The sequence below is a fragment of the Pseudophryne corroboree genome, chromosome 12 (assembly GCF_028390025.1).
Source record: "Pseudophryne corroboree isolate aPseCor3 chromosome 12, aPseCor3.hap2, whole genome shotgun sequence".
NCBI lineage: Eukaryota > Metazoa > Chordata > Amphibia > Anura > Myobatrachidae > Pseudophryne > Pseudophryne corroboree.
Window position 1 is genome coordinate 169,272,692 of NC_086455.1, and position 12,969 is coordinate 169,285,660.

Here is a 12,969-nt window from a genome sequence, read left to right on the forward strand (position 1 = left end):
GAACCAGATCCAGGAAAGAGCAGTAAGTCCAGTAATGACCCAAGTCTCCGTCTCGCTGGGTGTATTGAAAAAGTGAATACTACCATCCACTGCCTCAAGGACACGAGATGGGAAGAGTATAGATCATTGCAGTTGTTGATCACAAAACCTACGCTATCCCAAGAGGAACGGCTTTTTTGATCATCAAGGGTAAACCACCACTGAATGAATGTCCAACTTGAGAGGACCACGTACCCATAGCCACAGAACAGTTGAAGCAGATGGGCTATAAATTTCTGTGGTGGGGCTCCAGGAGGAGATGACATGGAAAGATTTCCATGAGCCTATTCCACAGAGAACTATTCCTCTGGAGCCCACCCTCCAGGTCAGATAGTTTGGAGCAACAAGCGGCTGTCTGAGATTATAAGTCTGCAATTTGACCCCGCATAGGTGCAGTGAGAAGATCCTCCACTGGGGAGATACAAAGCTCAGCCTTTCCAACACGTTACCTCATTTTTTTTAAGATCATTTGAAAATCGTACAGGCAAATCTGCCAAAGTGCGGAAATAAGACCAAGTGCAGTAGTACAAATAGAGGAAACCCACCACCACTGGGAGGAGATAATAGAGAAACACTGACCCGAAGGGCACAGCAGGTTCCTCAAAGGTAATCCAAAGCTTGACAGGATTCAATACCAATGAAAGCAGGCAACATCAGGAGTAGAACTATGGAAACCTCAGGTGGTGGCAGTGGAGGTCTCAGGAGTGAATAAGCCAGCCAAGAGGATTATATAGACACAACCAGGAGCACCACAGGTGTCAGAAGTCCGCGTCCTCCAGCCAGCAGCTGCAGCCGGTGGAACAGGAACCGAAGATGGTCGATGTCAGCACAGAGTGCACATCGGAGGCCAGGGGGAAGGGAGACGGGCCACCAAGCAGAGCAGCCAAGTTGTAGCAATGCACTACCATCTAGGAGCCCACCATCTGTGAGATCTGCCTCATTGCAGCGGTCAATGTTTATATTATAAAGTTTCTATTCTTCATTTTTTTTTTTTTGTATATGCCGAATTATATAGAGCGTTAGCTCTTTTGTGACAAGGAAATTAATCTGGTTATTGTGACAGTAATTTTGCAAAGTCATGCTCAGGTTGGTCTCACTTCAGACATACAATGCAAATATATAGTCTCAGTTGTATAACAAAGCGTGTTCCAAATGCCTCAGACTGACAGTTGACCTATTTCACACACAGATGGTTATACCAGCGCAGATAAAACATTACCTTGATGATAGGCAATCTCATTTTTTTTACAATACCCCATTGTTACATGGAGTAGGACCATCTGCTCAACACTGTGTGTGTGTGTGTGTGTGTGTGTGTGTGTGTGTATGTATGTATGTGTGTGTGTGTGTGTGTGTGTGTGTGTGTATATATATATATATATATGTGTGTGTGTGTGTATGTGTGTGTGTGTGTGTATATATATATATATATATATATATATATATACAGGTTGAGTCTCCCTTATCCAAAATGCTTGGGACCAGAGGTATTTTGGATATGGGATTTTTCCGTATTTTGGAATAACTGCATACCATAATCAGATATCAAGGTGATGGTACCTAAATCTAAGCACAGAATGCATTTGTTACATATACAACTTATACACACAGCCTGAAGGTCATTTTAACCAATATTTTTTATAACTTTGTGCATTAAACAAAGTGTGTCTACATTCACACAATTCATTTATGTTTCATATACACCTTATACACACAGCCTGAAGGTCATTTAATACAATATTTTTAATAACTCTGTGAATTAAACAAAGTTTGTGTACATTGAGCCATCAAAAAACAAAGGTTTCACTATCTCACTCTCACTCAAAAAAGTCCGTATTTCGGAATATTCCGTATTTCGGAATATTTGGATATGGGATACTCAACCTGTATATATATATATATAATAGTAATTATGTATATCTTTTAGAATAATTACTCATGAGTTGGGGGGATATAGGAGCAGCTTTAAGATATATTAATGTTTCCCTACTTAATTGCTATGTAATAGTAATGGAGCAATATCCTTTGATGCTTCTATCTCATAAAGCAATATATGGTAGTGATTTTGGTGGGAACTGGTATATAAAAGTTGACGGAAAGTATAAAAATATCTACAATACATATAAAAAATAAAATAAATAAAACTAATTTAAATAAAGGGGAATTAGGAGAAGCGAGACTGGTAAACCTGAATCAAATAAAAATATCAATAAGTACAAGCATACTGTGTGCGCAAAATAGAAGACTACAAAAGCCTATCTCAATACATACGAGAAATACAACATAAACAACTTCTCAGTTTTATAACATTTATTAGGACAAAAATGATCTAATTATAATGCATTTGAAACTGGCGTATAACAAGATTTTTTGGTACTTACCAGTTAAATCTCTTTCTCCGACTTCATCTGGGGGACACTTTTTACAGCGGGGGTTAGTTAGGTTAGAGGCGTCAGCACCTAGGGGCAGATGTATTAAGCCTGGAGAAGTGATAAAGCAGTGATAAGTGGAAGGTGATAATGCACCAGTCAATCAGCTCCTAACTGTCATTTCTCTAACGTCCTAAGTGGATGCTGGGGACTCCGTAAGGACCATGGGGATAGCGGCTCCGCAGGAGACTGGGCACAAAAGTAAAGCTTTAGAACTACCTGGTGTGCACTGGCTCCTCCCCCTATGACCCTCCTCCAAGCCTCAGTTAAGATTTTGTGCCCGAACGAGAAGGGTGCACACTAGGTGACTCTCCTGAGCTGCTTAGTGAAAAGTTTAGTTTTAGGTTTTTTATTTTCAGTGAGACCTGCTGGCAACAGGCTCACTGCATCGAGGGACTAAGGGGAGAAGAAGCGAACTCACCTGCGTGCAGAGTGGATTGGGCTTCTTAGGCTACTGGACATTAGCTCCAGAGGGACGATCACAGGCCCAGCCATGGATGGGTCCCAGACCCGCGCCGCCGGCCCCCTTACAGAGCCAGAAGACAGAAGAGGTCCGGAAAATCGGCGGCAGAAGACGTCCTGTCTTCAACAAGGTAGCGCACAGCACTGCAGCTGTGCGCCATTGCTCTCAGCACACTTCACACTCCGGTCACTGAGGGTGCAGGGCGCTGGGGGGGGGCGCCCTGAGACGCAATAAAAACACCTTGGATGGCAAAAAATGCATCACATATAGCTCCTGGGCTATATGGATGCATTTAACCCCTGCCAGAATACATAGAAAAACGGGAGATAGGCTCCGCCCCCTTATCGGCGGCCTTATCTCCTCAGCACACTGGCGCCATTTTCCCTCACAGCTCCGTTGGAGGGAAGCTCCCTGGCTCTCCCCTGCAGTCACTACACTACAGAAAGGGTTAAAAAAGAGAGGGGGGGCACTAATTACGCGCAGTATTAAAGATACAGCAGCTATAAGGGGAAAAACACTTATATAAGGTTATCCCTGTGTATATATATAGCGCTCTGGTGTGTGCTGGCAAACTCTCCCTCTGTCTCCCCAAAGGGCTAGTGGGGTCCTGTCCTCTATCAGAGCATTCCCTGTGTGTGTGCTGTATGTCGGTACGTTTGTGTCGACATGTATGAGGAGAAAAATGATGTGGAGACGGGGCAGATTGCCTGTAATAGTGATGTCACCCCCTAGGGGGTCGACACCTGAGTGGATGAACTGTTGGAAGGAATTACGTGACAGTGTCAGCTCTGTATAAAAGACAGTGGTTGACATGAGACAGCTGGCTACTCAGCTTGTGCCTGTCCAGACGTCTCATAGGCCGTTAGGGGGCTCTAAAGCGCCCGTTACCTCAGATGGCAGATATAGACGCCGACACGGATACTGACTCCAGTGTCGACGGTGAAGAGACAAATGTGACTTCCAGTAGGGCCACACGTTACATGATGGAGGCAATGAAAAATGTTTTACACATTTCTGATAATACGAGTACCACCAAAAAGGGGTATTATGTTCGGTGAGGAAAAACTACCTGTAGTTTTCCTGAATCTGAGAAATTAAATGAGGTGTGTGATGATGCGTGGGTTTCCCCCGATAACAACTGATAATTTCAAAAATGTTATTGGCATTATATCCTTTCCCGCCAGAGGTTAGGGTGCGTTGGGAAACACCCCCTAGGGTGGATAAAGCGCTCACACGCTTGTAAGGGCTCTACCCTCTCCTGAGATGGCCGCCCTTAAGGATCCTGCTGATAGAAAGCAGGAGGGTATCCTAAAATGTATTTACACACATACTGGTGTTATACTGCGACCAGCAATCGCCTCAGCCTGGATGTGCAGTGCTGGGTTGGCGTGGTCGGATTCCCTGACTGAAAATATTGATACCCTAGATAGGGACAGTATATTTTTGCCTATAGAGCATTTAAAAGATGCATTTCTATATATGCGTGATGCACAGCGGAATATTTGCCGACTGGCATCAAGTCTAAGTGCGTTGTCCATTTCTACCAGTAGAGGGTTATGGACACGACAGTGGTCAGGTGATGCGGATTTCAAACGGCATTTGGAAGCAACATGAGAAGACGCCGTATTATCAGGCGCAGTCTTTTCGTGGACAAGCGGGCAAAAGGTTCCTCATTTCTGCCCCGTGACAGAGGGAGAGGAAAAAGGCTGCAGAAATCAGCCAGTTCCCAGGAACAGAAACCCTTTCCCGCCTCTGCCAAGCCCTCAGTATGACGCTGGGGCTTTACAAGCAGAATCGGGCATGGTGGGGGGCCCGTCTCAATGAATTTCAGCGCGCAGTGGGCTCACTCGCAAGTAGACCCCTGGATCCTTCAGGTGATATCTCAGGGGTACAAATTGAAATTCGAGACGTCTCCCCCTCGCCGTTTCCTAAAGTCGGCTTTACAGATGTCTCCTTCTGACAGGGAGACAGTTTTGGAAGCCATTCACAAGCTGTATTCCCAGCAGGTGATAATCAAGGTACCCCTCCTGCAACAGGGAACGGGGTATTATTCCACACTGTTGTGGTACCGAAGCCGGACGGCTCGGTGAGACCGATTCTAAATCTAAAATCTTTGAACACTTACATACAGAGGTTCAAATTCAAGATTGAGTCACTCAGAGCAGTGATTGCGAACCTGGAAGAAGGGGACTACATGATGTCTCGGGACATCGAGGATGCTTACCTTCATGTCCAAATTTACCCTTCTCACCAAGGGTACCTCAGGTTTATGGTACAGAACTGTCACTATCAGTTCAGACGCTGCCGTATGGATGGTCCACGGCACCCCGGGTCTTTACCAAGGTAATGGCCGAAATGATGATATTCCTTCGAAGGAAGGGAATTTTAGTTATCCCTTACTTGGACGATTCCCTGATAAGGGTAAGATCCAGGGAACAGTTGGAGGTCGGTGTAGCACTATCTCAGGTAGTGTTGCGGCAGCACGATTGGATTCTCAATATTCCAAAATCGCAGCTGGTTCCGACGACTCGTCTTCTGTTCCTAGGGATGATCCTGGACACAGTCCAGAAAAAGGTGTTTCTCCCGGAGGAGAAAGCCAGGGAGTTATCCGAGCTAGTCAGGAACCTCCTAAAACCGAGCCAAGTCTCAGTGCATCAATGCACAAGGGTTCTGGGTAAAATGGTGGCTTCCTACGAAGCAATCCCATTCGGCAGATTCCACGCAAGAACTTTCCAGTGGGACCTGCTGGACAAATGGTCCGGGTCGCATCTTCAGATGCATCAGCGGATAACCCTGTCACCAAGAACAAGGGTGTCCCTCCTGTGTTGGTTGCAGAGTGCTCATCTTCTAGAGGGCCGCAGATTCGGCATTCAGGACTGGGTCCTGGTGACCACGGATGCCAGCCTGCGAGGCTGGGGAGCAGTCACACAGGGAAGGAATTTCCAGGGCTTATGGTCAAGCCTGGAGACATCACTTCACATAAATATCCTGAAGCTAAGGGCCATTTACAATGCTCTAAGCTTAGCAAGACCTCTGCTTCAAGGTCAGCCGGTGTTGATCCAGTCGGACAACATCACGGCTGTCACCCACGTAAACAGACAGGGTGGCACAAGAAGCAGGAGGGCAATGGCAGAAGCTGCAAGGATTCTTCGCTGGGCGGAAAATCATATGATAGCACTGTCAGCAATTCCGGGAGTGGACAACTGGGAAGCAGACTTCCTCAGCAGACACGACCTCCACCCGGGAGAGTGGGGACTTCACACAGAAGTCTTCCACATGATTATAAACCGTTGGGAAAAACTCGACAGGTATTGCGCCAGGTCAAGGGACCCTCAGGCAATAGCTGTAGACGCTCTGGTAACACCGTGGGTGTACCAGTCAGTGTATGTGTTCCCTCATCTGCCTCTCATACCCAAGGTACTGAGATTGATAAGATGGAGAGGAGTAAGCACTATATTCGTGGCTCCGGATTGGCTAAGAAGGACTTGGTAACCGGAACTTCAAGAGATGCTCACGGAGGATCCGTGGCCTCTACCTCTAAGAAGGGACCTGCTCCAGCAAGGACCCTGTCTGTTCCAAGACTTACCGCGGCTGCGTTTGACGGCATGGCGGTTGAACGCCGGATCCTGAAGGAAAAAAGGCATTCCGGATGAAGTCATCCCTATCCTGATCAAAGCCAGGAAGGATGTAACCGCAAAACATTATCACCGCATTTGGCGAAAATATGTTGCGTGGTGCGAGGCCAGTAAGGCCCGACGGAGGAAATTCAACTGGGTCGATTCCTACATTTCCTGCAAACAGGAGTGTCTATGGGCCTGAAATTGGGGTCCATTAAGGTTCAAATTTCGGCCCTGTCAATTTTCTTCCAAAAAGAACTAGCTTCAGTCCCTGAAGTTCAGACGTTGTAAAAGGGGTACTGCATATACAGCCTCCTTTTGTGCCTCCAGTGGCACCTTGAGATCTCAATGTAGTTTTTGGGTTCCAAAAGTCACATTGGTTTGAACCACTTAAATCTGTGGAGTTAAAATATCTCACATGGAAAGTGGTCATGCTGTTGGCCCTGGCCTGGGCCAGGCGCGTGTCAGAATTGGCGGCTTTATCCTGTAAAAGCCCTTATCTGATTTTCCATTCGGACAGGGCGGAATTGAGGACTCGTCCTCAGTTTCTCCCTAAGGTGGTTTCAGCGTTTCACCTGAACCAACCTATTGTGGTGCCTGCGGCTACTAGGGACTTGGAGGACTCCAAGTTGCTAGACGTTATCAGGGCCCTGAAAATATGTGTTTCCAGGACGGCTGGAGTCAGAAAATCTGACTCGCTGTTTATCCTGTATGCACCCAACAAGCTGGGTGCTCCTGCTTCTAAGCAGAGTATTGCTCGTTGGATTTGTAGTACAATTCAGCTTGCACATTCTGTGGCAGGCCTGCCACAGCCAAAAATCTGTAAATGCCCACTCCACAAGGAAGATGGGCTCATCTTGGGCGGCTGCCCGAGGGGTCTCGGCTTTACAACTTTGCCGAGCAGCTACTTGGTCAGGAGCAAATACGTTTGTAAAATTCTACAAAATTGATACCCTGGCTGAGGAGGACCTGGAGTTCTCTCATTTGGTGCTGCAGAGTCATCCGCACTCTCCCGCCCGTTTGGGAGCTTTGGTATAATCCCCATGGTCCTTACGGAGTCCCCAGCATCCACTTAGGACGTTAGAGAAAATAAGAATTTACTTACCGATAATTCTATTTCTCGTAGTCCGTAGTGGATGCTGGGCGCCCATCCCAAGTGCGGATTGTCTGCAATACTGGTACATAGTAATTGTTACCAAAAAATCGGGTTATTGCTGTAGTGAGCCATCTTTTCTAGAGGCTCCTCTGTTATCATGCTGTTAACTGGGTTTAGATCACGAGTTGTACGGTGTGATTGGTGTGGCTGGTATGAGTCTTACCCGGGATTCAAAATCCTTCCTTATTGTGTACGCTCGTCCGGGCACAGTATCCTAACTGAGGCTTGGAGGAGGGTCATAGGGGGAGGAGCCAGTGCACACCAGGTAGTTCTAAAGCTTTACTTTTGTGCCCAGTCTCCTGCGGAGCCGCTATCCCCATGGTCCTTACGGAGTCCCCAGCATCCACTACGGACTACGAGAAATAGAATCATCGGTAAGTAAATTCTTATTTTTTCAAATCTGTAATGATTGGCTGGTGCGTTATCACCTTGCGCTTATCACTGGTTTATACCTACTTTATCCCTTCTCCAGGTTAATATATCTGCCCCCTAATGAGCTACATTTTTAGCGGTATATAAGCCCCCCCCCCCCCCCCCTCCTCAGTTTGAACTTAAAAAGCCTCAAGGATAGGTTGAATAAAAGCTACTAACATCCTTCTCGTATACTTAACCAATAAGGGAGGGCTCAAAGTGTCCCCCAGATAAAGTCATAGAAAGAGATTTAACTGATAAGTGCCAACAATCTCTTTCCTTTACCTGGGGACACTTCTCACCATGGGGATGAACAAAAGCTGCCCGTGGGGTGGGTGCGTTCAGTCCTACTGTATCTGACCTTAACACTTTGGGGGATTTTCAATTGTTTGAAAAGTCGGTTGGGTGTCTGTTTTTTCCTGTCTATTAGATAGGAGAAAACAGACACCCAACTGACTTTTCAAACAATTGAATACCTCCCGCGGGCATCTATTCATGAAGCAGTGAAAAGTGTGGAGAAGTGAGCCAGTGGAGAAGTTGCACATGGCAACCAATCAGCATTGAAGAAGCATTTATAATTTGAATACTATAAAATTGTACGGAGTAGCTGATTGGTTGCCATGGGCAACTTCTCCACAGGCTCACTTATCCACTCTGTTCATTGCTTCATGAATAGACCCCTTTATGTTCCAAGTCAGATTTATGTTCAGAGTCAGATTTGCAAGATAAAGTTCCCAGTTCAGACACCCTTTTAGCCGATACTATGGCTAGGAGAAAAGCCAACTTCCCAGATATCCACTTATGGTCTACTTCCTTTATAGGCTCGAAAGGAGGTACCTGAATAGCTCTCAATACGGGTGTGGATCATAGGGTCAACAGGCATTAGGTTGACCACTATTGGTCGATGGTGACTAGGTCGACACCTGAAATAGGTTGACATGGTCATTAGGTCGACATGGGAAAAGGTCGACATGAGTTGTTGGTGGGTTTTTTTTAAATGGTGTTGTTTTCTTCATAAAGTGACTGGGAACCCCAGTTAGTGCACCGTGTCCGCTGCGCTCGGCACAGGTTACTATTCCCAATTGTAGTCCACGTGGATCGTCGTGAAGTATGAAAAAGTTTAAAAAAAATGGAAAAAAAAGGTGAAAAACTCATGTCAACCTCTTTCCATGTCGCCTAGTGACCATGTTGACCTATAGACCATGTCCACCTGATGCATGTCGACCAATAGTGGTCGACCCAAGTGTGGCCGACCTAAAGACTGGTTACCGTCAATACAAAAGTTAAGTCCCATGGATCTACAGCAGGGGTGGGGAACCTTTTTTCTACCAAGGGCCATTTGGATAGTTATAAAATCCTTCGGGGGCCATACAAAAATTATCAACTTAAAAATGAACCTGCCCCCAGTAGTTATTCCCCAGTAGATATGCCCCCAGTAGGTATACTCCCAGTAGTTATGCCCCCAGTAGTTATGCCCCCAGTTGATATGCCCCCAGTCAGTTGTTATGCCCCAGTAGATATGCCCCCAGTCATTTGTTATGCCCCATTATATATGCCCCCAGTCAGTTGTTATGCCTCCTATAGTTATACCCCATTTGATATGCCTCCAGTCAGTTGTTTGCCCCCTGTAGTTATGCCCCATTAGATATGCCCCCTAGTAGCGCTGCCTACACACACACCTTAATAGAAACCCCCCCCCACAATACTCCCCAGCCCCGCTCCTGCTTCCGCACCGCTGCCCTCCGTCTGGCCGCCCGCTCCTCGGACCTATGGGAGAGACATCATGACGTCTCTCCCATAGCGCCGCACACGCACATTGCCAGAGCTCAGGAGTGAGCACCTGCCTTTGGCTGCTGCTGAGGGAAAGGAGCCGGGCGCCCACTGGTAACAAAATCTCAGCGGGTGCAGCTGGCATCTTCCTTGGTTAGGTGAGCCTGGCCGGATCAAGTGGCTTTGCGGGCCTTATACGCCGGCGGCCGGAGGTTCCTCACCCCTGCTCTACAGGATGCCTATATGGTGGTTGTATGTGTAAAACACCCTGGAAAAAGGTCTTTACTTCTGGAATAATAACTAACCTCTTCTGAAAGTAGGTAGAGCTAATACTGCACCTTCCAGGATCCTAGCCTGAGACCGAACGCAAAACCAGCCTGTGGGAAAGAAAGGACTTTAAGCAAATGAAAATGATGAATGTGAAACTTTCTCCTTTTTACACCAATTAGTAGAATTTTTCCAGACTCTATTATAATTGTCTGCAGAAACCTTTTTCCTGGCTTTAAGCAAAGTCTAAATCACCGAGTCCAAAAAAAAAAAAGGTTTTCTGTGAAATCTTGACTTCAAGACCCATGCCATTAAATTTAGCTTCTGAATGTCCTGACACAGAATCGGCCCCTGCAACAACAGATCCTGATGTAGAGGGAGTCTGACTCCCGGACCTACTGTATATCTCCCAACTGTCCCGTATTGAGCAGGACAGTCCCGTTTTCCTAGGACTGTCCTGCTGTCCCACCCTCGGGCCGCAGTGTCCTGCAGTGTGGGGTAAAGGGGTAGTCGGGAGAGGAACACACTGCACCTATTCACAGTGTAGGGGGAGCCTGGTGGCTCCACGGGAGGTTTCTGTCCTCCCTGAGCTCGCCTTAGGACACCTTCGTTACGGTTTGACAGGTGTACCGCCCCAGTCAAACTCGCCACATGCCCCCACAGGGATGGGACCGGGCAGAGTGCTGCAAAGCCCGACCCTTTCCGTTGTTGTTGCACCGAGAGGCCAACAACTCTTTCTCTGGTTGTCCTCATCTCACAACCAGACTGTGGAAAACTTCATGGTGTAGAGACCGTTCCCCTGGAAGAATCGTCTGGTAACTTGGAAAGTCTGCCTTCCAATTCTCTATCCCTGGAATAAAAATTGCTGATATTGCTGGAACCCTGCTATCTGCCCAAGACAGGATTTTGAAAGTTTAGCTCGTAGCCAAGGACCTTCTTGTCCCTTCCTGTTGACTTATGCATGCTACAGCTGTAGCATTGTCTGACTGAATTCTTATTGGTTTCCTCAGAAGATCTTCTTTTAAGGTGCTCAGAACAGCTCTTTTCTCCAGCACATTTTTTAGAAGCCCTGTTTCCTTCTTGGACCATAATCCCTGAAAAAGTTTCACCATGACCACTCCTAGAGGGGGCAGCCAGGTCAGCACAGTGAGGGGGTTGTGACACGCCATAAGCGGGCGGTGCAGGTGGGGGTGCCATCATGATTGTGTCATCGTGGCCCCACCCCCGGTATACAATGACGACAATAACGGCATTATAAAGCAGGGGCGTGGCTACAATGATGCAAATCAGCTCAATTCACGTCATCTGCCACCTGGCCCGCCCAATTGACTTGTGGAAGTGGGCTGTGCCGGACGGGCGACACTGTTGGATACCTTTCCCGGGAGGCAGAGGTCAGCACCCGATTTTCAGTAGCCTCCTGGCCGTTCCAGGAGAATAGACAAGTAAGTGTATATTGCTGTATGAAAGATGGGAGCACCAAAGAATATTGTTCCACTACTATTACTTCTCATTTCCAGTAATTACTGATTTATGATTTAGCCTCGTGTAAAAGTGAAAACAAAAGTGCATGACAACTCATCTATGCTCTGTGTCTCGTTAATATAGTATACGTGTATATGTAAATAAAAGAATAGACTGTTTTTCTGGCAGATATGAAGCCATTAAATAGGACTTCTAAATCACATTCTCGTTTTGGAAAAAAAATACATAAATTTGTTAAAATACGCAGACTTCCACTTTATACAATCGCCTGCTTACGAGTATTCTGATAAATATGTCCCAACAGTTATGTCTAAGCCATGTAGCAACTTGTCTATTAATAACTATAAATAGCCCTAAAACATTTATTTTTTCTATGATGGTCCTAACTCATTGAATTCATTTTGTTTTAATCATTATTATTATTATTTTATTACACTGTTCCCTTTTGTTCTTGTACACAGAGAGTGATTGAAGGCCAAGCGGACAAGCTGAAGGACTTGGACAAGGAGATCAGGAGCTTGCGACAGACGGGAGAGGACGCAGACAATATGAAGAGCAGCATGGAATCGTTACAAACGCGGATGACCCAGTTGGAGACCATCAGTAAGAGTGCAGCCGCATGGAACCCTGGTGAGAGCGCCTTACGTGTCTTTTACTACCTAGGAACACAGAATAGAGCCATAAAGCTAATGGCTAGTTGTATGTATACAGCTGCAGGCTTACAAACTCGCCATTTTTCACAGATTTTTTTGCTGCCCTTTTTAAAAAATAGCTGAAAATTGCTGAAAATCTGCAAACTTGAGAACCCCCAACTAAGGGGTATATTCAATTAAGGTCGAAACCGACGGCAGTCTTCGTCTTTTTCATGTCGGAAGGGGTTCCGACCTATTCAGTCCCGAGCATTTTTATTCGACTTGTCGAATAGTACGTGAATTGGCGGTATATCTGCCGATTCGCGTACTTGTGAGGGAAATGGGGCCAAATTTGACAGGTTTTGGCCCCGTTTCCAACCATCTCAGTTCAACGTAAAAAATAGTCAAACTGAGATGAGGGACCTGAGAGTAGGAGAGGGGGGAGAGCCGCGGGCAGACGGGGGAGAGCCACGGGAGGGTGTGTCCTAGCCACCGCTCGCAGCAGCGTCCACCCGGCTCCAGCAAGTGAGGTCCCGCTTGCTGGAGCCGGGTGGACGCTGCGGTGAGGTCTGGGGGCTGTGCCACATCCTCCTGCAGCGTTGCTCTCCCCCGTCTGCCCGCGGCTCTCCCTCCCTCTCCGGTCCCTCATCTCAATTCGACTTTTTTAAAGTCGAATTGAGATGGCCATTGAATAGCCCTTGTC

At 46.8% G+C, this 12,969-nt stretch overlaps 1 protein-coding gene across 5 annotated transcripts in view; it reads left to right on the forward strand.

Annotated features, from left to right (window-relative positions):
• TRAF3 (TNF receptor associated factor 3) overlaps window positions 1–12,969 on the forward strand; it is a 146,608-nt gene that overhangs the window by 129,943 nt on the left and 3,696 nt on the right. For all 5 annotated transcript variants that reach the window (XM_063948484.1, XM_063948481.1, XM_063948480.1 and 2 more), the window contains one exon: window positions 12,096–12,264. In XM_063948484.1, the coding sequence (XP_063804554.1) occupies window positions 12,096–12,264 (169 nt within the window). The remainder of the gene's footprint in view (window positions 1–12,095; window positions 12,265–12,969) is intronic.